Source organism: Triturus cristatus, chromosome 2_2, assembly GCF_964204655.1.
Source record: "Triturus cristatus chromosome 2_2, aTriCri1.1, whole genome shotgun sequence".
Lineage (NCBI taxonomy): Eukaryota > Metazoa > Chordata > Amphibia > Caudata > Salamandridae > Triturus > Triturus cristatus.
The window spans coordinates 179121811-179148082 of NC_140582.1; the positions used below are offsets into that span (position 1 = coordinate 179121811).

General features: G+C 42.4%; 1 protein-coding gene across 4 annotated transcripts in view; it reads left to right on the forward strand.

Annotated features, from left to right (window-relative positions):
* PDLIM5 (PDZ and LIM domain 5) overlaps nt 1-26272 on the forward strand; it is a 565292-nt gene that overhangs the window by 390297 nt on the left and 148723 nt on the right. For all 4 annotated transcript variants that reach the window (XM_085641149.1, XM_085641152.1, XM_085641151.1 and 1 more), the window contains one exon: nt 5361-5551. In XM_085641149.1, coding sequence (XP_085497275.1) covers nt 5361-5551 — 191 coding nt within the window. The remainder of the gene's footprint in view (nt 1-5360; nt 5552-26272) is intronic.

A 26272-nucleotide genomic window follows, 5' to 3' on the forward strand; every position in this document is an offset into this window, starting at 1 on the left:
CCTGAAGGACCCCGAAGGGTGAAAAAAACATTTATTTTTTTTTCAAAAAATCGCGGGGTGCACGCACGGTGAAAATCCTTAAAAAAACCCCAAAAAATACATTTTAAACGAGCCATTCCATATTACAGGATACAGTCAATCTATAACTATATACATAGGTAGCTTATTGTAAAATAAATATATAAAAAATATAATAAAACATACATAACTTAGCATTTAAAAAGCCTTACAAATTCACTTAAAAAACCATAGGTTTCACACACGTTATAGTTAGGAATTAGCATTTAAAAAACCTTGCAAATTCACTTAAAAAACCATAGGTTTCACACATGTTATAGTTAGCTGGACATTTCACTTGTAAAAAACCATTGAAATTCCCCCGTTATAGTTAGTTCAGATAACTATAACTCGCGCGACCGCCACTCTATCACAAGGATGATGTCATCAGGGATGTCATGACGGATGCCACTGACCATGTCATGAGTGATGTAATATGTGACGTCATCAGCAGTGGATTGCGGGCGCGCGAGTTATAGTTATCTGAACTAACTATAACAGGGGAATTTCAATGGTTTTTTACGAGTGAAATGTCCAGCTAACTTTAACATGTGTGAAACCTATGGTTTTTTTAAGTGAATATATATATATACATATATATATATATATGTGTGTGTTTACATTTTAGATGTACTTAAAACTATTGAATTATGAAAACACAGTTCGTAGATTATTTGGGAGCAAAAGGTACCCCGATATTTAGGCACCCCAAAATTTTACCTCCATGAATCCTCCTATAATTTACTGGATCAGAGATTGTGTTCAACCTCAATTTCATGATGCAGTATGCCGCTGTATTAAGGTATCTTCCAAAGTAGTTCATTAAAATCATTGGATTGAAAGAAACCTACCCAATCATAAACTGAGTGCTAGATCAATGAAAAGTTCAAAGGGTTTTATTACAAATTTCAAACGTTAGTGCCACAGATTCATTGCCACAAGGAACTCAGATGCAGAGTTATACACAGTATGCAAAAGTCACAAAATATTACAAGTCCCAGTGGGCAATAAAATCAGGAAATAATCGGGCATCATGTCGGGTAGAACAGAAAAGCCTTCTGGATCACCCCCAAAATCGTGGGGTTTTGTACACAATTCTTGTATTGGAAATCCGAATTTTTGCAGAATCATGGTGATGTGAGTAAATGTATCCTTTTTTTCAGCAAGTCGGAGCACATGAAAAATAAACGTAATTACCCTAGCACTATCCCATTTCTTGGAATAATTATTCAACATCCTGTATGCTAATGTCATCCGGAGATGTTCTTACAAACAAGAAGCATTTGACAATAAGAATTTCTTCAAATAAATAGATCCAGTTAAGAAACGGAAAAAATAGTTACATGTAACAAGTTTACGTCTGAACTGTGGAAGGTTCTCTGTAAGTTTGACAACAATGGAAAAAAACTAGTATGCCTTGAGCTTGACTGTATGGCGCGAAACCAGTGGTGCGAGGATGTGTGCAGTGGGGAAACACAAGTGAGTGACAGAGTTGACTTCCAACTTGCACAACATGGCGTTTTACACAGAGATGTGGCCTAACTAGAACAATTTAATGACTACACTTGAATACCCTTGGAACATTTGTTCCAAAAGCAGTTGCTTTAATTCAGTGTGCAGACATGAAATCGTACAATTGTGTGAAATTTTTATACATTGATGTTAATGTTGGGCATAATATACCAAAAGGATAGAGCTTTAGTTCTCGTATTCACAGATCTTAGAACAGAGTTAGCCTACTGCAAATAGGACGCATACAAATGGTTAGATATCGGTAGAGCAGACTGATTTAAGAAATAGGCATGATATTGTGGTACCACTCGTTCAGTAAATCATTAATGTTTATTTTTTCGTGTAATTTAGTTTGAATTGAAAACGGACTGACATGGTTATTGTTTTATATCATTTTAGACCCCCGGTGAAAGGTCAACGCAGACCCGAAATGCATTGGGCTTTGTAAAAAAAATCATGGCGGTTTGATTTTGGATGATCTATTGAATGTATTCAATATGAAATATACAAAAGAAGATTTCATTAAAAAGTGATGATTTAATCGCAGAAGAAATAAATGAATTATTTCATCAAACAAGAATTTTTTTTTTTAACTTTGGAGGAGAAACTCTTAAAGTTTCAGTGTGAAAGTGCACACATCCATTGGGGATTGGTTCTCCAGACCTGACATTCAATTGTTTTCAAAAGGCACTGCAAGACACAGTGTAACGGATTGGAGTAGCACACAATTATATTTTGTTGAACATTTGATCATGGAGTGCACTGAGAAACTACATTAATTTGACATTTTCAGATTGCAAATTTTTGACTCTGCGCCCGTGTCTGTAATATGGAGCAGGCGCAGAGTCAAAGGAATTCCCTCATTTGCATAGGGCACACCTCTATGCAAATGAGGGAACACCCTCTGTTGCTAGCGCTGGCGCACTTAAGCGCCAGCGCCATTGGTATTATCCCTGGTGCGCACAAAGTGGGTGCAAACACCCGTTGCACCCCGGGGCACCGTCTGTAATATGGCTCCAGGTGGGGTACTGCTCCAGGCAAGTACACCTGTTTCCTGGTATCTCTGAACCAGAAATCCAGACCCTCTAATTCTTGGCAATAACTTACTACTAAGTAGTTGCTGCATCGGGCTGCCACCTGCCTATTAAAGGACGGGGGTAGCAGAAACATCTCTTGCCAGTTGCCAGCTGGAATTGTGCCTGATCTGGACACCCACTGCCCGTGCTCAATCATCCTCTGCACCAGGGCTTACGTTTCCCACCTGCTTCAAATGAGTGGTAGATTTGTGTGTATCTGGGCCCTTTATTTCTAGTTAAATGAAGAAAAATAACAGAATTGGACCTGGTAATCACAGGACTGCGTATTATTCCCCGTACTTTGAAAATAACTCGTAATCCCCAGATGTGGGTGTGTAGAATCAGAGATTGCAGACCTCGAGTTTTCTGTGCCTATATCTGGGGAACTCCGTGTAACCCCTAGTAATTCTGCTTCTGAAGGAACCCAGAAGAATTCAAGGTAGAGTCCCCATAGTCAATCATGCAAGATTCCCATATGTATTAAGGGCATTGAAAAGCATGCACAGACTCGAGAAACCCTTCTGCGATCCCCTGCTTTCTGTACCTAGGAAATGGTGAGCCCTGGTGCACTTTGCTCACGTGACAACCAGAAAATTACCAACGTGTACTACTACTGTAGACTTCAAGAACACAAGATATGCGAGTTCTTTAAGGCATCTCTCAGAGCATAAGCCACTCTCAAGTGTTCATGAGACGCTGAATCTTAGCTGGAATGGGTCGATTTGGTCACAATCCTTTTGGGATGGGTCTAGTTGAAGGGCGAATGGGCTTCCCTGCGACGATAGTACCTGAGGTGAATGCAACTTGTTCATTTGACTTGGTGTTCAGCAGGACATTGATGCATTTATTTATTTCTGGCAGATCAGTGTTTGACCCAGGAAAATGTTTTTAAATTCCAAATTTGTATCACGAGGCCATTAAAAGTGAATATCAACCTTTGTAAGTCTGTTGACGCTGAACGCTCCTTTAGTGTGTTTTTGAGTTACCAAGTGTATAAGCCATGCCGTGAGGCTAAGGGAGAGACTGGGCTGTAGCTAAGTGAAAAGTTTTTGTTAAGACAGTTTGGCACTTTTCCTACAGTCATGAATTTAGTATGTATGCACTATTATTATGTAATACGGTTTTTATCTGCTTTTTATTTTTACACATGCTTCAGTTTGTTGTATAAACTAAGATGTGTAATACATCTGTGTTTTTATGGTCTCAGATCGAATGAAACTACTTTGAGATCAGTTTGCAATATAAAGAAAAAGTACTAGAAAGTGAGAGGAGCTAGAACACACCCAAGATGGGCACACTTCTTTGGGTCTCTCACTAACCTATTCCCTTTGGTACACAGCGAAGCATCCAGTAGATGCGGAGAACTCCATGAAGGTTAAGTGCCTGACCCATCAGGTGTACCTCTGGGATCCTGCAGCCTCCTCCCTAGGCTTGGTGATCAGTGCTGGAATGTGAGAGTGGTGGTGGTGAGCTAGTCACCTAGACAGGTCTGGGTGTGGGTCTAGTAGACACTGCCAACATGGTCTGAGAAGTTAAGTTAGGGCACCTGCTGTTAAAGAAGCCCAAGGAGGAGCTGGACTCATGGCATAATGGTTGCGGGCATGCTTCCAGGATGGCAGAGAGAGTTGGCGAAAAATTAGCTAGCAGACTTGGAGCAGGGTGCCACATTGTCTCATTCGAGGAAGGGATCAGATCTTCCATTACCTTCCCTGATCAAGTACCCTCACATGGCCCAATGAGATCTGGGTGTATATACTGTTCAAGCCAATACAGGTGTAATTTACACCCTAAAATATATGTGGAATTCCTGACTGGATATTTGTGTTATTTTTTTTAATGGTGTAGAAGCAGATGTGTTTGCAGTATGGGAGTTTATCCCAGTGTGCATTTTTAAAAATAAAATTGATTTTAAAATCAAACTAAAAAGTACTGGGACCTACCAGTCCTAACTGTCCGTAAGATCGCGGTCGATCTGTGTTCTCCATGATGCGCTACCATTAACGAGGAAAGACTTGCATAGGACACCGGCAGTGCTGAGAGAGTAGGAACGAAATAGCAATATATTCTCTTATTTGAGGTACCGTTTGGTCTCAGCCTTTTAAGAGTGATGTCTCTTTTGAAAATTGCCTGATTGATTGCCATCCTGGAGTTTTGTTGTTCGGACAAGTCAATCCCAACACTGGAGCTTGTGTGGTGGTGGTCTTCGTATTTCTTCTTGAACCATTTCTTGCTCAACTGGCCTGAGTCACAAACTGACACACAAGAACAGAAGAAAAGAATCAGGCATGGGTAGTAACTCGTGGTATGGTGCTGGCTGACTGTACCTGTGCGTTTTTCCCCAGTGTTTTCTCTAGTGACTCACACCACTGTGGCGTCACAGAAAGTTAAACCAATGGTGGCAGACGGCACACTCATACCCTTGCTGGAGCAATGTCAGTCTGCACTTTCCACTTCCCACACAGGAGCCTGTGGGATGCTTTTTTGGTGTTAGATGGCTGTTGTGTTGTGTGTGCTTGCTGTTTTTAAGTGGACTGTAGATTTGCAACCACTTGTAGTTGTCTTTGACTGTCTGCCACTAGGTAACTGTCTTCTGAATCTAACTGACAACAGTATGGGATGGCATTATAAGGAAAACAAAGAGCAATGAATAATACAGGCATCACTGCAGATCTTGGTTTGTTTTTAACAGGCCTGTTACTCCTTCTTTCTAAACAGTGACTACCCAGAGCCTCCACAGCCTCCACAGCCTGGATCTTATGCTGCTGCCTCCACTAAAAGTGTGCCAAAAGGACCAGACGGCGGCAGTAAACCAGCTGTTGTCCACATCGCATCCGCGACATCTGCTAAGCCAAGCGGGCCAACGGGCGCTGTCAAGTCCACGGGTTGGCAACCCATCAGCCAAACAGGTAAAACACGCATATTTCAGTTTTTCAAACACTGTGATGGGGAAGGCTTTCGAGAAGAATGTAACCAAATATTTTGTATATAAACAATTTTTAATCTTGTTAGCTATGAGTTGTGTTGATTCCACAGTAGCATCTAAACTGGTTCTCAACAGTGTGTACATGCATGTTTACATCCACAAAATAAAGGTATTGGAATCACCTCCCGCTGATTAAAATTCCATAGTGTAAAATACGCATGAGACTGGGATGCATAGTTTCATTTTATTCTATACAATGATTACTCTTCATGAGTTGATACTCCATAACCCAGTGCAGTATTGTCATTGAATCTCTTTTCAGTGGTCTCTTGGCTTCTTGCTCCGACTCTAAAATTGTGCCCTAAAGCTCTAAAATTGGAGTTTTAGCAGTAGCCAGCTCCAGCTTAGCGGTTACCTCTGCTGGCTTGGGGAAGAGCTAAAGAAGTCTTTTGTTTTCCTTTCTAGATTGTACTGCATTCCCTCCCCATTGTGTCCCTTCCAGTAATATTGCGTATGGTTAGATTTGCACACATCCTACCACCAAAGATAGTCCTCCTCTAGGAATTTGCCTGCTGAAGAGGTAAAGAAATCTTAGGTCATCCAGCCTGGATTGCAGTGAATTTCCAATTGTCCAGAGTGTGAAATTCACGTAAATTCCTTTTACATAATTAAGCGAAATGCCATCCAAGTTATGAACAAGCATTGGCATAGCCAATAGGTCTCGCCTTTGGGACCTTATAAGTGTTTAGCTATGCAACAGTTGCGTAACTAAATACTTATAAGGTCCCAAAAGCGAGACCTATTGGCTATGCAAAGCGGCCCTGCGGCCGCGAAAGTGAAAGTAATCGCGGTAAAGTGCGGCAGGTGCGCCCGCGCACATGCACTGTAGCTCTATGCTGGCCTGGTAGCACTTTTTGGAGCCCTCTCAATAAGTCTCGCCAGACCAGCGCATGCGCTGGGTCAGGCGAGACCTAAAAATTACATGTCTGAAACACACATTTGTCATTTTGTGTTATTTTATTTTGCAAAATGCATCATTGCGATATTTTTTGCTGCAAGGACAAATTTTGCACCACAAACAGCTTCTTGCATTCTGTTCCTGTGCATTCATGGTGAATTTTTACAGCAAGTTGTGCGTTCACTGTGAATGTTTACAGCGAGTAATTACGCACATCAACATAATGGCTTTGTTTCAGGAATTTTGTGTGAAAAGTGCAACATGAAATTACTCCGATTTAGCTTACGAAATTTAATTTTTGCCTTGGTCTACTTTCAACCCTTGTGCAGATGACAGAATTGGTATAATTGAATGAATAAATGATACCTATTCCGTCATCTGTCGGCTTCCCCCCTGCTGCACCCTGCCCCGCCCCACCATGCTTACCTGAGCCGACCGCCGCTGATTTTCAGGATCATTGCATCAGCTGGGTGGTGGAGATTTGTACAACTGCTTGAGGATCTGTGATTCCTGGGCGACCCGCAGGAATTCTCAGTGTTTCCCCTTCCATAGATCTGATCACTGCAGACCAGTGCACATACAAGCACATGGGTGCCACCAGCTGTCAATCTCCCTATTGTATCACACGAGGGGGCTGTATTCACCGTTGTGAAATGTATTACATAATATACAAAAATGAGCTATGGTTTGTGAGAATGGTTATTGGAAAGATACACAAAGGGAACATGCATGCCTCTAAATCGAACATATGTTTTTGAATATCAGCATATGGGGCACTTTTTAAGACCCTATGTTCAAAGTTCAGTGTTGGAACATGGGCGTAAGCAGGGGGAGGGGCAGGAAATGGGTACACACAAATAGTTTAACTTTGTGGAAAATCCCAAATCTCAGCAGTGCTCTTTAGGGTAAAAATATTTTTTATTAGTACAACAAACAATAGGGAACTACTCAGTTTTCATGAAACCTTACCTAGTAAGGCACATTCAAAAAATATAAAGGTTTACACTCCCTCCTTTTAGAAAATGAACAAGAGAAAAAATTCACTCTAATAAATCATCACAACCTACAGGAACTCAGAATTCCAAATGACTTTAGGCAAAAGCAACTGAGCAGATCCAGTCTGCACTCATGGCCTGGAAGTACTCTGTTCACCAATGTTCTTGGACTTCACAGATACTAGCATTTTTAGCCACTTTCTGATGGATAGACACCCTCACAGAAACATTTACTATCACTTTAATGAATTCCAAAGAAACATTGATGGACCTAACTCCTTTAAAAAAATAACTTAAAGGTTTGACGTGTGCTTCAAGTTGAACATGGCAAATCAGGGAAGATCATGAACTCATTGAGCTTTTCCTCACTCTTTGCAGTCACGTTAATGACAGCCCAAGGCTACAATAATGGTACCCATTCCACTTGGTAGATATTATAACGTCCCTGTATATATACTTCAGTCCGAATAGGACGTGAACTCCCAAAGATGTCAGCACTAAAGCACACGAGTGATTTATTGTTCTCATTGGTGGAGGTTGGCAGGGCCCCCAAAACTCTCACTCTGTTTCCCCTCAATGTTTTTCAGGACTTCAGAATTGGAATTTAGCTTGGTCAATCTATTCCATTCATGGCACAGTTTTTGAATTGTTGCAGGCTTGCTTCATGGGCTTGGAGTTGCAAACCTATAGACGCCGCAATTTTGCTCACAAACCATTGATAGGTTGTCGACCTCTCAAAGGAGTGGGACCCTTACACTTTTGTGAATGAGTGGGCGGTGGTACAGGAATTTGTTTTCCAAAATGCAAACGCATTTCCTTTAAGGAAAATGGGCTCCATTAAAAAGGAATAACAATAATACTTTATGTGAATACAATCACAGACATGGGGGTCTGCTGCCTCCAGCAGGCAAGCAACCCAGGGATGACATCCAGTTGGACTGAGTTGCAATTTGCAGCCTACCTTTTGAATACTGATGAGGTAGGGTCGAATTGTTACCCACTCCGAATGATGATTTTGTGAACTGGCCTATTAGTACATAGGTTGGGTCACAAAATTTGATTTTAGTCCTAAAAAGTTGGTGTGCATTTAGTGGTGCTTTTTGTGATAAATCTTACTGTATTCAGACTCTGTTTCAGGCTACTGGAATTATGTGATTCTGTGGCCACTGCTTTTTCCGTGTAGGTATGGATTATCCCCATTTTCCACATAATCCATTTTCTGTTGCATACTCTGCAAATTTCAATGAAACAAAATTGTTTCTACATCAAACGGATCAAAATTTACTAAAAAGGCAGAAACACATGTTGCCACTCATTGGAAAGCCCTTTGCAAATATTGAATGGTCACTTTCAATTTGCTTATTGCTGTGTTTTAGTGTTAATCTGGATCTTGGGAGTTGAAACCTTTGCCAGGAGATTGTTACCATATGAAAATATGGCAAAATAATGAAGTAATACTGTCAAAAAATGGCCTGTATTATGCCTCATAATTAGTTTTTTTGTTGCATAATTCACTCAAACCTGTCACATAAATTGGTCCTCCCCGCCGCATAATTCCAATTGGCCTGCCTATGTTCTCTGTTGAGTGGAAATTCCATTATAAACAGCTATGGTGAGGATCAACTGATGTCAGTACACTAGTTCTTACATGATGTCAGTAGATGTGATAGTATGTGATTTGATTTGTGTGTGTTTTGTTCTTTTATTAGTATTTCTGGCTCGGCAACGCTTTCTTTAATTTAATCAGTTCAACCCATAACTTACAATAGTGGTCTCCAGCTCCGCACCAAATTCTTCTTCTCTGCAATGGATCTTTGCCACTGTTTTAGCATGGAGCATCAATCATAATAATTTCAATAAACATCATAAATGTAGTCATTTATTTCAGTCAATAATGAGAGTTTTGGATCAGGCAAAAGCCTTTATCGCTTATAGTTTAGTATACTGTATTGGTCTCTCTTTTCAGTTAGAATATCAGGTAAATCCGTTTACAGAAATATCAAGAAAATCATGGTTGGAGTCAATTAAGATAATTACAGTGTGTTCCATAAAGGAATGTAAACCATACTCTACTCCAGGTGTGCAACACCCATTGGACTCACAGGGCTTCAGCCCCCCCCCCCCCCCCCTGTCGCGTGTGGCAGCCCGGGATGAGACAGCTCCCGGGCGTGCACACAGCCTCACCCGAGCACTTCACAGGTCTTTAAAAGACCATTTGCATGTTAATGAGGCCTCGCTGTTGTTTCACCCCTTCTAAGAGCCCCTGCAGCTCCACTCTGCCTATGGCTTGAAAGATTCAGCCCCCCCCCGAAATTTTTTGCTTAGCCCCCCCCCCCCCCCGAAATTTGGCTCTAGTTGCGCCTCTGCTCTACTCTAAGGAGATTCTAACCAAACTGAGCCCATAAAGAGTCTTTTTGGAAAAGAGCAAGATTGAAAGGAGCATTGAAATAGAATCAGTTTGAAGCCGAACTCCTCATGAAGAGTAATTCCAGAAACTCGTCTGAGTCTCTTGTCTGGAATCCGCATCAGCAAACAGTCGCAGTAACAACTGTTCCAAGTTAAGCTATGAAAAGTCATATCAGTAGCCATAATCATTGAAGTAAATAGACACCCACAAAGTAGTAGGCGACGGAAATTCCCGTTTGCAGTGGGTCACAGCGAATGAGGTACAAAGTGTTAAGGGAAAAACGTTGGTCGCTAAAGAATGGACTAGACCAGATTGGACTGCACTGCGTTAATTCTATCTAGGAACACATATAATGTAAGCACAAAAGATATGTAACAATCCATGCTGGTGTTAGGTCATCATAAGCCAATGAAGAAGGATCGCAGATGGTCTGCTGCTTCTTTCTTCATTCCACGGTAGATGTACGAAGTCGGCAAGGTGCTATCTACATGTCTCTACTTGGTTGTGAAGCATTCATGTGCGTTATCTTCACTCCGAGTTCCCATGAGAACCCTACAATCTAAACTATTAACTAATGAGTTTTCCACTTCATAGCAATGATATTCCAAAGGGCAGAAACATTTTAGTTGTAACCTACATGATTAAGTCATGAGATTCACATCTTCATATAAGCATTATTGTTTTAATACACTATTCAGCATTCATCATTGTGCATATATGGCAGCTAGAAAACTGAATTTTGATGAGAACATGTAGCTTCGGAAAAGAAGAAACACATTTTTAAAGTCCGCATGTTCTACAGAGATGACACGTTTAATCAGTCAAGTCTGAATCCTTTATCAAATAATTTAGCATTGTTCAGCATTTCCTAATACCATTTATTTATTAAAAAAGAAAATTCACAGAAAGTTATAAAACGGGAGAGGCCTAGTCTAGCCTAGTAGCGTAATACGATAGAGATGAGTGCTTACTGCAAAAATCATGCTATATGTTGATTTTGCATGTTTAAGAAAAGGCACATTTTCCTACGTTTCATTCCATTATGCATTCTTGTGTTAATGTCTAGTGTAAAATATGGCATTTAATTAATCTAAATTCTTCTACTCTATCAGTGTTCAATTGAATATATAATTTCAGATAGATTTAATCAATACAACTTAAATTTAAAACAAAAGTATGTAGTAACGCATTTTAAAGTGTATTAGTAGTTCACATGTACGCTAAAAAAGAAAGGAAAGCCTGTTATTCATGAAAATAATAAACCACATTCTGTCGTAAACCGATACGAAAGGCAGTATTTCGTTTGAATGCTACATAGTACGCAGGCGAAAATATCTTTACTTACTCATTTAGGACCTCTTGCGCTTTTCGCAAGGAATCTTTTTGAATTAGGTAGCTAATGTACAGCAACTGAAGACTGTACTTTATGTTCGTGATGAGGTCGCGTATGTATTTGGAGCCACTGACGATTCACATTTGATAAAATAAGTTGCCGCTAGGCGGTTCAGTAGGAAGCAGCAAGCTATTGCAATATCATATTGAATGTTTAAATCTGCAATACCTCAAATTCCCACATGGTGGCGGAAGTAGACCGGTGTGAGAATTAGATGGGAATACTGTTGGATCTCGCCTGGACGCGCATTAGAACCCAACAGTTTTTTTCCGGCTGAAGTGATGCAGAAAATTGACGCCAATTCTCGTTGACAAAGCAGCGAAATTACCAAAAAAACGTTTTGCAGCTACTGGAACGCTTTTAGGATTTTACATGAACATGTCATCTTTTGTTTGAGGCGACGTTTTTACATTTAACAAGTTTATTAAATGTACACATTTTGTTAAAAGTCACACAGTATCAAGATAAAATTATCAAAAACGAAAAAACGAGCCACGTTCCAGTTTTTTTGTTTTTTTTGTTTATTGGAGCAAATAAACTTTTAGCCAACAAAACGCGCAAAGCAAAGCACTAGTACTCACAATTATACAAAATTGAGTACGAACAAAAGCTTTGTTGTCCATGTCTCTCTATAGTTGGCAGTGATGCTCTAAAATGTGTCAACTTTTCTCTTTCACTTATATTTGCTTGGTTCAAAACTTTGATATGATTGTATATTTTCTCTCCCCCACACTCGAATTAAATACACTGTTTTTTTGTTTGTTTCAAACACTAGACCCCAGTCTCCATGCTTTACCCACCTGGAACCGCGAGGTTCTGTTCCACAAAAAATTACCTTATTCACAGTTCCTGTTCATAGGAATTCAGATGTCATCACAATTCACCCCACTCCACTGCGCATGTGTGGTTCCTTAGGTCTCTGCTCTTGTGAGGTGCGGTTTTCACCAGTGATCGTTTTCTCACCCCATGCCTCCATCTTTAATTATTCTTGTGTCGGCGTGGCTTGCAGACCTGAGCTCTATTCTCCAGATGAGGCCACAGTTGACCAGACTTGTATCGAAGACTCAATTTTCCTGAGAGTCTATTATCGTCTGCAGAGGTAACCCATCCTTTCTCTTCCCACTGGTTTACATTGTTTTTGAGGGCAATAGATAACATGTCGAGACATTCTCGCCCCTCTTTTACTGTTCTTCCCAATCAGTTTCCGCCCCCTAACTGCCTCTGCGCGAGGCTTAATTGACAAGAGCTGACGCCTCCTTCCCTCAGGTTTTCAAAAGCCTTTGCAATTTTTTGATCTAATTTCAGATATAAAATCTGATTAAATGACAGAGAGGCTTGTCACTCTTAATGCCATCTCTGTGGTGTGGGCTATGAATGCAAATATACCAGACCGAGAAATTGTCCTTTCTGTTCTCCACCTTTCACCTTCATTTCCACAAAGCAGTCTCCCTTTTACCACCTCTGCCTGCTTCCTAGGCAGTTGTGGGCATGGTTCATCAGTGTGGCTCCCAAAAAGGTTCTTCAGTTATGGACCATATAATCCTAACAAAATCTTCGAAGGGCTTACTTCACTTTGGGCCTCTGCCGCCACGGGTCATTCTTTTAAACAAGTGGTGAATAAGGCAGTGAAATTTTCCTCACACTTTCAGGGCAAAAAACTATTGATCACGAAAGCTCATGCATAGATTGTAATTGCATTTGTATAGCGCTTACAATCCCAGACAAGACGTCTAAGCACTTATCGGCAAGTAGCACGCTACTCAGGAACCCATAAAGGATTAGTGGTGAGAATTAGTACAGTGAAATATGAAAGTAATTGGAGTGGTGGAAATGTTAGTCAGTTATTTGCATTGAGAAGGACAGAGGAGGGATAGAAGAGGGAAAAAGGTTTGAATGTATATAAAGCTTGCTAGATGGGTATAAAGTCTTATGGCTGCCTACATCCACAGTCAAATCTGAAAACCTTGTATTCATATTGCATTAAGTTAAATTTCATGATGTTAAGGATGGGTGACCTTCCCAATAAAGACATGATCCCACACTAGGAGCATAGCTGGCCAAAACAAACACGCTGCCTATGTGGTTTACAAACAAGAATTTGCAATTCACATTTTGTGTTTGCGCCCAAGCATGACCAACACCTGTAGACACTTTTTACGCAAGCACTTTAACACTTTACAAATAAGATCTTGTAGGGTGGCTTTGAGTCCATGTCTAAGTGGGGCACACCCACAACTCTCATGCAATTTTGTCAGATTTATGGCTGCCCGGATGCCACTACATTGAAACTTGTCAACAGTTAATTGAGATACACACTTATACAATTTGGTAAAGCATGTGATTGATACAGGTGTCCTTCTCTGTTACTATTTTGCATTGCACAATTGGATAAAAGGGTGTGTAAATGGATGAAGTGACATATATTTTATACTGTTTTTCTGGTAGCTGTTTAAGCAGTGTACATTCATGAAATTCATGTTTTAATGGTTGTTTTTAAGGCCTACGCAGAATATGTTGGTGTATACACTTTTTCCTTTGTATTTGGTTCTGTACTGTATGAGTTTTGAACTTTAAGTTAATTTGTGATGATTTTTATCAACCCAAGCAAATAAATAAATAAACTTAGCAAAATCTTCGAGTCACTGGGATGTGAGAAGGTTTGCCCAGCAGAAGGACTATGCTTTATTTTATCTTGTTAAAAGAGTAGCCGATGGGAGTTTAAACATAAATCCACAAAGATACAAAGGGGGTTGGTAAAATATTGTTGCATCTTCTGTACACTGATTAGGACCTGATGAATACTTAAAAATGTCATCCAAAGCATCGCTTCTCTCATCACCAGTGACGGAGTTGTTCAGAAAAGTATTTGTAGCAGCATCTAAGAGGCTCAACTACCTGTGGTTGATAGTGGTCCAGAAAAGAGCTTCTGAATGTGCCAGTGATTATTCTGTGCTGCAACTTTGCAGTAAATGAGTCTATAGTAGCCAGATTCAAAATGCTTTTTGGGCCTTAAAGTATCGTTTGTGGTATCTGTGTATAATATGTGCATGAAGATCTTGCCTTTTAGTGGAGTGGTGTGGCTCACTGGTTAGAGGCGGCAGACCCGGAACCGACGCGGCAGGGTCTTGGGCCAAGGTCAGCGGACTCGATAATTCTCGCCTCGGTGCCTACTCTAACCATGGATCCCACTCAGCAACTCTGGGCAATAGCTTGCTTAATCTCCACTTACGGCCCCATCAGCGCCGGGGATGCTTGTCTTCACCTTGGAGATGCCCAGTAAGGGACCATCTCACAGGGAAAGCCAGGATGGGTTCCCCAGCGGTTTACAGCGCCGGAACGCCCCGTTGCTGGGGCAGCTGTGCGCTTTACAAGTATACAATATTTACATTTACATTTGTTTAGGCAGCCAATTACAGGTGAGCTTTAAGCCTGATCTAAAGGATTGTATCTTAAAGCATGATGGGTTGGCAAAGTGCAGGGGGCGGGGGTGGGGGGGGTCTCAAAGACGTTCTGCCAGAAGAAATGAACATGAAAAAACCAGAGGCAGGCTCCTTCGAGTACAGGGCCAAAGGCTTTGCTATTCCTTCAACACAGCTACAGTAAGTTGGTCAAGGTATCTTCTTTTTTACTAAACATTTTAATGCTGCAACCTAAAATGTAGACAGGTAATAATAACTACTAGCTTAAGATACCACTGCAGGTAAACCTGATGGATATAGAAAAGCTCCTCCAATGCAAGACAGAGCCATTGATCGTATCTTTCTGGCGAATACTTGTCCAGAGAGCGTCATCTTGCATTGTGTCGTTGTTCAGTCTACCCTAAAACTGCTAAGATCTGCTTCTCTCCTGGGATCAAATCTCAGCTCTGTATGAAGGACTACTACTCAGTACTCCTTGAGTTATGCGTAAGGACAGACAAGAATAATTGTCCAGGAGTAATAGCAGCGGTTTTCAATAGTGTGTCAGGACATAACACCCATTGCCGCTTCTGTGCCAATTCATGACCTCCACATTTAACGTGAGAATATGTCGAACCCTATGAGAATCGATTAGGATGTTTGCCAGGGTGCTTTTAACATACGACTGGTTCTATCCAAGATACAGTCTTGATCAAATGTAGCAGGGTGTGGCCTGGTGCATAAGGAAATTTTCAGGATGTGGCTAGTTATGTGATGCACAGTATGCCACACCGCCTGGGTGCTACTCAAATTTGCCAGAGAACTGCCTAAAAATATTCACCTATAAGTTGCGATCACTTTGCTCTAGGATATCAGCATTGGTTATGGTGGAAGGGGGATGTTTAATGTGCCAGAAGCTCCTGATTGTGCTGGCAGCTGCTTTGGGTACCAGGGCTGCTTTTCAAGGTATTAAGTCTGGTGCAGGTGACTTATTTCCCCCTTTATACATATCTTGGAAGCTCGAATTTAAACAGTAGAATCATCCATTTTCTTACAGATAATAATATATTATGATGCCAGTTTACACATTGGACCTAGGGTGTAAAATACGTCATGATACAACAGGTTCTAATTTACCCCATCACACCAAAACAACAATGCCACATTTATTTTCTGTTTCTCTGTAAGTGTGTAGCTCACTACCTAGACAGGTTTTACATGTCTTCATGTATATGAAGGCTTGTCCTACTTTGCACATTCGACTTCCTGAATGTAAACCATCATTGTCATAGCAATTTCTACTGTGCGCCAGAATGCGAGGTACTTGTGTCGCTGAGAATTCAACATGGTTTACTATGTAAAGCACTCTGTCAGGGACCCCAGTGGGGAAGGCTAGTGTAAGCGAAGGTTTAACCCAATAGGAAAGGAGAGACGCCGCGGGGTTCTTTTTGATGCGGTTTATTAGTTTTCAAGAAAAAAGGAAATCAGTTTTGGTTGCTGTCTGGACCAGTAATGATTCACTGCGTATTTTGCACTATTTATGTCTTCATCTTCAGTAATGACTTTATTTTGGGGAAGAATGTATAGTTATTCATTTTCGGCACTTTACCTGAAATGTGTTTACTCGTGTCTCTTGTGTGATATGTATTTTATAACGTATATGTACTTTTATGGTTTGTAAATGAACCGAAATAAAGTATTTATTGATTGATTGATTGAAATCAGTTTTGGTTGCCAGGAGTCATTCCTGTAGTTCACCAGTTTGGGGTAGGCCAGGTTGGTATGCAGGGAGTTCCGTCGTTCTCCAGCCGGTCTTGGGCGTATGGAAGTCAAAGAGACAACAAAAAAGAAACCACTTGTCAGTGGGACGTACTTCGGTATCTCAGACCCAGGGAAGGGAGTGCGAGGGATCACCGGAAACCGCTACCACGTGAAAAAGAAAACGAAGTATAGAACGGAAAATGGTGTCCACCCTCAAAAGTTACCCATTCCCTCCCAGTGCTTTAGTGAAGCCCTGTATGCGACGACGTACCTGCTCCAGTCACACTCCTCCTGGAGTGTGGCGGGCGACACGTGGGGTCGTTGGCCTCCTGGCGTGGCCCGCTTCTCTGGCTCCTCTTGCGGGGCTCCGGACTCTTCTTCGGTGCACTGGTCTCTCCACGGGTTCTCCGACGCTTGTCTCCCTCTCTCTGCTTCTTCGGTCTGCTCTCTCCGGTGCACTGCTGCTCCTCCCTTTACACTGGCATCTTCCTCTGATAGGAGGGCAAGGTCCGACGTCATGCCGCTGGGCTCCTCCTTCCGCTTCATCAAAGGACAATTAAAGGGGCCGTCCACGTCCTGTGAATGGAGTAGCAGGACATGGGAGCGAGTCCTGTTCCCCGTGCTCCTCCTGACACACCCTTAATCTCCAAACCTCTCTCCGCCACTCAAGTCCTTAAAGCTATGGATGTGTCTGCATTGCCCCCGTGTGTAAAGCATTATTGCCATGCCAGGGTCTGCAATTCCTCAGGTTGTAAACTACATTTGTCATTCTTATTTCCACCCGAGTATGCATTGATTAATTTCAGCTTGTGGTTGCCAATGGTATTTATTTTTGGGGGCCGGTACTTAATAGTCTGCATCAGAAATTTACTAAGAGTACAAAAAAAGATGAGAAAGATAGAAAAAAAATCACAAAGGGAGAAAGCAGGAACCTGCAATAGTGAGTTAAAGGAGCAGGGAGTGTCTGGCAGTGGATTAAAGAGGCATGAGGTGGATTTAAGCCTATGCAACCCAGTGGCATAGTTAGGTTTCCATTGGCCCTAGTGCAAGAAAAGTAACTGGGCCTCCTCACAAGGGTGACATTTCAGCCTCTCAGCTGCCTCAACACTCCTCAACCTCCTATAACAGAACTCACTGCAATTCTCATACACACATTTTTGTATTTACACCCTCTGCATGTCCTAGCCATATGCCTAAAAAGCATTAACAAAGCCGACAGGTTTGGCCCTTGCAAAGTCCATGCACACAAAGACACCGCATGCAGGGACCACACTTTACCACTGATACTCTCACATAGGCACATCCCTCATGCTGAACTCACATAGGTACAACGTTCCCCCGGTAGACCACTTACTCTGCACTCACAAAATACAATATTAATCCTTTCTTCTCAGAGGCTCGCCCCTCATAATGCACTCAATAAACATGGCGGCTATTCTACACTCACAAAGTACACTGCTCACTAGGAAGGAGCATAGTTTGGATTGATGGTGACATAGGAGGTACAGGTTGAGTATCTGGTGCATCGTGTCACTAGTACAGTTCAAAGCTATTGAGGTAATCTACACTGAAACCTGAATGTCCACGGAGGTTATATAATCTCCAATAAGTCACACTTGGACCAGCACTGTCGACCATGTGAGTCTGAGCATAGTGGACATTTGTGGAAAAGAGTCTTAGCTTTAAAAAAAGTCCCACTTGCCTTCTAAAAAGAAAGGTGGCTGATTTTTTTGTAGTTCAAGCATATGCTAAACTTAATAAAGAAAACAAAGAAAACTGCCAGCTATATGTTGAGGACATAGGCTTCAATATAAAAGCTTTACACTGGTGTGCCATTCTGCAACACCAAACGAATGTAAGCAGAGCATGCAGAATACAGTTTCAGGATGATTGCCTGGTTTTGAAGCTTGCAGCAGTGATGCGTGGTTCTCCACATAAGAACGTTGTGGTCCAGTAGCAATGGTAGCGCAGCTGCTGGTACTCTCGTTGCTCAGTTAGCACTAGTCTGCATTTGCATGAGCTGCTGGGGATGAACTTAAAGAAAATATCTTTCAGAGGGTGGACTCCTCAGGATTCAGAGTAAGTAGGCAAAATACTGTTACTCAGACTGCCTGACATCCTAAAGACCAGCGGTTGTCTTACTGGGTAGAGCCAAATATTTGCGGCAAAGATAGTTGCTGAAGAGGGCTAATCCACTGCAGAGTAGGTATGCTGTTCTGAAGAGCTGAATAATTATGTTAATGACATTTTGTCCGATGAATAACTGAAGTGGGCTTACTCTAAGCCCATTTTCTGTACGCAAGATTATGTATTATTTTTGCAAAAATATGAGGCTGGTCAGTCAGCTAAACTAGTCTTGTGGTCAGACCAAAATCATACTGACATTGATGGCACACAGGAAGCAGGAGCACAAGGGGTTCTTGTCTCACATGCATAAGACATCCAACACGAGACAAGTGTGTCACAATCTTCCCTGAAAGACACTGAAAAAGGTTGGTACTGCAGGACCAGTGCAAGCTTTCTTCAAAGATATGGAAAAAATGTGGTACTGCAGGGCCAGTGCAAGCATCAGTCAAAGAGATGGATCAAGTTTGGCACTTAAAGGCCAGTGCAGGTTTCCTTCAAAGATCTGGAACAAGTGCGCTGCTTCGAGCCACTGCAAGCTTCCTTCAAAGGCACGGAACAAGGGTGGTACCGCAGGACCACTGCAAGCTTCCTTCAAAGGCACGGAACAAGGGTGCTAATGCAGGACCACTGCAAGCTTCCTTCAAAGGCAGGGAACAAGGGTGGTACTGCAGGACCACTGCAAGCTTCCTTCAAAGGCACGGAACAAGGGTGCTACTGCAGGACCACTGCATGCTTCTTTCAAGGGAACGGAACAAGGGTGCTTCTGCATGACCACTGCAAGCTTCCTTCAAAGGCATGGAACAAGGATGGTACCGAAGGACCTCTGCAAGCTTCCTTCAAAGGCATGGAACAAGGGCAGTACTGCAGGACCACTGCAAGCTTCCTTCAAAGAAACGGAACAAGGGTGGTATTACAGGGCCAGTGCAAGCTACCTTCGAAGACATGGAACAAGTGTGGCACTGGCACTGTGCAGCACTATTTAACACCTACCTTAGATATAAGATGCAAGCAGTATTTCAGTCAGATATGGTACAAGTGTACGGAACAGCACTGGGTTGTGTGTGAGAATTTGATTCACAAGCATTGTAAGGTTTCCATACATCAAACATGTACATTGTGAGGCAGGAGTGTAGGATGTCCTCACATCCATAGAATACATACCTATCTGGTCAGAAATAATGTAAGGTTCCCTTGCAGGCACATAACATAGACAGCATTTGCAGCATCAGTCCAAGCATGTGTGCAATCTCACAAACAATGTGGAGCATTTGGCAGCATTGAAAGTTTCCCTCTCAAGCAACAACCGTACAAGATGGGCATCAGCTAGGGGTGGGCGGAATTTGCGGAATTAACCTTCGCAAATTATCGCGAGAATGTTTAAAATTATCGCAAACAAGCAGAAATATCGCGAAGATGCGGAAGTTTTTTTCCGGCATGTTCGCGAGATTTTCTGCATGGTTGCGGGTCGCCAACTTACCCATGTGGTTGCTTGCGGGCGCGGCCATCTTGTTTTGAGTTGTTCTCGCGGTGCATGATCGCGAGAAGAAAGACGTGATCGCGCGACGCATGACGTCACTGCGGGCGCGAACTGTCGCGAGACAGCGCAAATGGCTAAAAACAATACAACATCTCATGGAGAACGCGACCGGATCAAGAAAACTTGTCGGCGAACGCAGGGATTCAGGTAAGGCGATCGCGCGCGCGTGAGAATGTATCATTTTACAGCGCGAGCAAGAAACAAATTATCGCCAAGCTGCGGAAACCGGAATTTTTGACATTTTCGCGCTCTCCGCGGAACGCAAAAATGTCAAATTATCGCAATTTCCGCGAACGGAACGAAATTTTTGCCCAGGCCTAGCATCAGCAGTGCACGTTAAAATATCCTCACATACTAAACCAGTATCACACTGGCCAGAAAACCTGGGATCAATCCTGGCTCGGCCACTTGATCAAATGTTGTGATGCTAGACAATTTTGGTTTTTTTTGTGCCTTTTATTTTTTTCATTACTGCATGTTAGGAAACCTGAAAATGCGTGAGGATGTGCGCTGTACAAAACTCTCTCTTATATTTGACGTAATAGACTATAATGTTGCTCTGTGTAAAATGAGAATATTTAGCCCACATAAAGGATTCACATGTCAACTAACTTGCCCATTAGTTCACTAATGGTATTGTCGTCAAAGTGTGTGTGGGGGGGTCATGGATGCCTATAAGTTTAAAAACTCTCTCTTTTAGTAAACACCTCTCAATGCAGTGATATAAACTGATGCACTAAGGTGAAACGCTTGTCAAAGAAATTTTTTTTTTTTAAATTTTGGAAACACTTTATCCTATATTTATATAATATGTGTTGCGTGGTTTCCATGCCAAATGTTCCCATTGCTCAGCTTGTGCCTGGGCTCTTAGTGCCAAGACAGACCCTGTCCATTTTTTTTTTTTACCATAAAATGGAAAAAGCAACCATAAAATCATTTGTTTTCCAAGTTCCATTACTCTGTCTTAAGTGAGTCTATGTTCTTTTACTACTTGCCATAGTTTGTCCTCTACCCATCAGGCTGAACGCAGTGATTACTGTGACGGTCTTGTATTTAAGTACCTTCTGAGGGCTGAAGGGGCTCTTGTAGTTGGGCCGCCTCACACCTCTGGGCTCCGGTGCATTGCACCGGTTTCACCACTGGTAGCCACGCCTCTGATGCTGACATTCCTTCTATCACAACTTAAGCAATGTGAGTATGTAAAGCACGCTTAACACTACAGTTTCCCTGGGCTCTCAACATGTAAAGCACTAGTGATGTGCTAGTTTTCCCTGCCGCAATATTTTCATTTTTATTTTTCTAACATTTTTATTGGCATTTTGTAACTGGTAGTATTCATTACATAACATTCAAGTTTAATGATACATACACGGTGTATTCATAAGTCATACATTATTTGTGTGAATTTCATTACTGTTCGTAGTTTCTATGTCCCTTATTTATTGACAACATAGCTACAGTGTGTTACTGTAAACGTCGCTTTATCTTTGGCCCGATCCTTTATTCACTGACATCTGACCTCCCTGAGGGGGCTCACAGATGTTGCCCCGGAAAGCATTCCATTTTCCCCATATCCGTGTCCATTTCTTGGGGCACCCTCTATGCACATCAAATGTTTTCTCTGCTACCATTGCGGTATCCATATCACAGCACCATTGGCGATATGTCAGAGTATTCCCCGTTCCCCAGTGTTGAGCTATATTTCATTTAGCTATCACCATACCTAACATCGCCCAGTCTTTAGCCATATGGTTCAGATCTGTAGGCTCCCAGATATTGAGTAGATATCTCTTTGGCTCCGGCAGGACAGCAGCCCCACCAACCTGTGAAATCATGCGCATGACCGCCTCCCAGTAAGGTGTGATTCCTGGGCAGTCCCATAGTGTGTGGTAGAATGTACCTGGTAAGCCACACTGTCTCAGGCAGAGTGGTGTGTCCGTCTGACCTAGCCGGTGCATAGTTATTCGCGTGTAGTAGATTCGGTGGAGGATTTTTAGTTGTACTAATTTTAATTTGGAGGGTATCGCAATCTCTCGTGGGGATGCGATTGCCTCCTGCCAATCTGTATCATCCAGTTCTCCTTCATCAGTCTGCCAACGCTCCCTAAGGGTTGTCATGGGGTCTGGTTGGTTGTTTATGATTTTTCGATAGGTTTGGGAAATGGCTTTTTTACTCAGGTAATCCATTAAGAGTCTGTCCTCTAATGGCGAGGCCTCTGGTAGTTGCGTTCCTGGTGAGATAACCCCCATGAGTGCGTGTCTGATCTGCATATATCGAAAAGTTTCCGTTGGTGCCAGTCCATATGTTGCTTGAAGTTGAGAGAAGGCAATGACCCCACCCTTCTTCCACAGATCCCCTATCTTTGAGATACCTATTAGGTCCCACTGTCTGAACCCCTTGGTGTTGCGTAGTTTGCCTAACCGTCGTGTTTCCCAGAGTGATGTGGCCTGTATTAGAACCACTTCCCATCCTAATGCTCATTGTGCAGAGAACCAAATTCGGACGGTGTGTGCTGTTGGACCTGTGAGGGTGTTACCCTTTGATTTATTGTACAGTACCCCCATGATTCCCTCTGCCTCAAGGACATGTCTATCCGTGCGGAACGCTGGTTCCTCTTGGGAGACGTGAATCCACTGGTTTATTACTGTGAGCTGTGAAGCCCAGTAATACACTCTTATATTTGGAAGGGCGATTCCGTCATCATACTAGCCCTTCACCAGTTTATGCATGGCTATACGGGTGGAGATTGCTCACTTCGGTGTCAACCGCTTTGAAGTATGCTGGGGGAACCGTGAATGGGGTGTTTTGTAGGGCGTACAGGAATCTGGGGAGTGCCATCATTTTAAAGAGGGCTGCCCTCCCCAATAGTGTTAGCGGTAGTGATCGCCAATGTTTGACATCACGGCAAAATCTTTTGATGGGCTCCATGAGGTTTTCTTCGATAAATTGCATAGGCTGGGGCGTAATATATAATCTGAGGTATTTAAATCCCTGACAGCAATCTGCATTTCACAGTCCCTTGGGAGCTGTGGAGGGGGACCATTAAGCACATAAATGAGTGATTGTGTCCAATTTATGGTGTAACCTGATACTTTCCCATATGCCGCGCAAATGTCTAATAGGGGATTGATGGAGCGCGCAGGGGATGCCGTGTATAGTAACACATCATCCGCATATAGCGAAATACGATCTTCCCATCCCATTGTCCATTTTAATCCTCGGATAACCGGGTCCTTTCTTATCCATGCCGCCATCGGCTCCAGCGCCAGCGTGAACAGGAGCTGTGATAGGGGGCAGCCCTGTCTTGTCCCCCTTCTCAGGGGGAAGTCAGCCGAGATGCAATCATTCACCACCACCTGCGCCAGGGCTCTTGTGTACAGCAGCTTTACCCATGCGCAAAACTTGGGGCCAAAACCCAGATGCCTGAGGACAATGAAGAGGAGTGGCCATTCGACGAGGTTGACTGCCATACGTGTGTCTAGGGAGAGAATAACTGCATCCTCCTTGATTGTGGGTATGCGTGCCATAACATTGCATAGTAACCTCAGGTTTTGTGCTGTGTTGCGGCCCGGCATGAATCCCGATTGGTTCGGGTGGACCAGTGTTGTAAGGTGTGGTTTCAGCCTGGCGGCTAATGCTTTAGCCAGGATTTTGGCTTCTGCATTTATTAATGATATTGGCCGGTAAGATGTGCATTCCTGCTGTGGTTTGCCTGGTTTGTGTATTGCCACTATCGTCGATAGACGCTGATCCCTGGGTAACTCTCCTCTTTCTAAGCTATCTTCATACATGTCAAGCAGATGTGGTATGAGTTGAGTTGCTGCTTTCCTATAGAATTCAATGGGTATACCATTAGGTCCTAGGGCCTTTCCCGTGTGCAATGCACCTATTGCTCATGCGAGTTCGTCTGGAGTCAGGTCTGCCTCCAGCTCTTGAGTGGCACTAGGGGCTAGTGTGGGCATCTGGATATCTTTGATGAAGGCTAGGTTATCGGCTATTGTAGTTGTGGCTATGGGCGTATATACCGTCTCGTAGTGGACCGCTAATGCTTAACTATCTGCTGTGGATCTGCAGTAATAGTCCAATTCTCTAATCTTAGTCGTGCCACCCATCTACCAGCCCTTTCCCGTCTATCTAGCCAGGCTAGCAGCTTGCCCGTCTTATCCCCGACTTCATAGATAGTATGCTGTGTTTTGGTGAGCCTAGCTTTTGCCTCCTCCCACCCCTGCTGCAATATTAAAAGCACCTTCATCATTTCCCTCTCGTGGCATCTCACAAAGCTGCCTTCACTACTAACTGAACTTCCCCAAAATTAGAGCATAATCTGAGTTCTACCCAGGGGTTATACTAAAATTGAAGCCACAATACCACTAAATCCTACATGCGATTTCATATATCACTCCTAAAATATTTACCACATGTATGTTCAGATTTGTGTATCAAAAGGCTCTGAAGGGTTGACTCAGGTGGTTTGACATTTAAATGCCTTTCACTACTTTGAGGATTTTTTTTCTTCCCTCATCTGAATAAGAACTTTTTGAAATTGTATTTAAGCTTTTTCGCTGTGTAGTCAGTTCACATCCATAATCTAGCTGTATTTTGCAAAGGTAACTAATAGCCACAATGGATATAGATTTGTCGCACCTACTGTTCCTGTGGGTAAACAATGCAGCTGTGGATTCTCTCCATATTTTGTGTTGTGGTGTTTAAAGGTATTGCAATTATTCTTCCATCTTTGAGTGCTGTATGTCCACACCCCAAGGACAATGAAAGACATGTAATAATACTGTTGCTAAGAGTATGTGACCTGAACATTGACAATCAACATTCAAACACTGCCATTTTCCAATTGGCTGTGTTGCAGGCTCCATAGTGTTAATCGTTTTATGAGAATGAGTGCATAACCTTCCCTGCTGCCTGTACAAGTGGAGGAGCAAGATATGGACCATGTGCGTTAGCAAGAGCAATAGTAGAATCCCTCATAATTGCTGCCTTCTGAGTGTGTGTGTGCGTGGTTCGTGCGTGGTGTGGTGCGGCACGGAGTGCTTTACTGCCCTGACACTCTCCCTGTCTGATGGTAACCTGAGCCTGTCCTCTTGGGTCATCCCTAGCAACTAGTGTCTTTTTTGGCATATGGGAGTATCTCTAGCATAATGAGTCTCACCTCTTGTTTCATTTTGGACATTCGTGGCATATTGTCTGCAGCTATGGCATGACTGCCCTAACTGGCAATATGATGGCCCTTCTCAACATATTGTGGGCATTTATTGTGTTTTGGTACCCACCTTTGGCATAATGCAGAAACTAGCATAATGAATGGTGGTCATTCATGAAGTATTGCGGGTAGACTTGCTAAGAAGTCTCTACTAGAATGATGATGGCCGTTCTTCACATATTGTGGGCATGCTTGCCATGATGTACCTTCACATTGCATAGTGTGGACATTGACATAATGGAGGCCATTCTTACCATATTTTGGGCATTTCTCGCGTGATAGGTCCACACCTGGTATGATGGTGGTTATTCTTAGCATAGTGTGGGCATCACTGGCATAATTGTGACCATCCATGACAAAATGTGATTTCTGTCATAACTGTGGCTATCCTTGGTGGTGAATGTCACTGGCAAATAAGCATCCATGGTATTGGTTGGTGATGCATGGACATCTAGGGCGCATTCGTCCAATGTGTGGCAGTAGTACATGTTAATACCTAATGAGATTGACAAGTTGTTTTTTGGGGGGAATAGCAAATATCCAATTACTAAAAAGGAAAAATTTGTATTTTAAGGCAAAACTTTTTTTCCCATGAGAATGCCAAATGTTTACTTGTTGGAATTGCTTCTATTTACCATAAATTAAGCTTTCATTTGATAGCAAAAAAAACAATATTTTAAGAAAGTTAATAATGGATGTTTGGGAGTGACATGGTAGCATTTCAAAAATGCACCGAAAGCTAATCGAGTGATGTTTCTAGCAGATGCTAAACAGCATTTGCTTTTTAATTTGCCATTTTAAAAAATAGGCTCGTCTTTAAATGTCAAAACAGCACCTGAGGTTGATTAAATTTTATATATGAAATTTAGTTTGCATCATTAGAGCTTCAAGGTACGTGCTCTATTGATGGGTA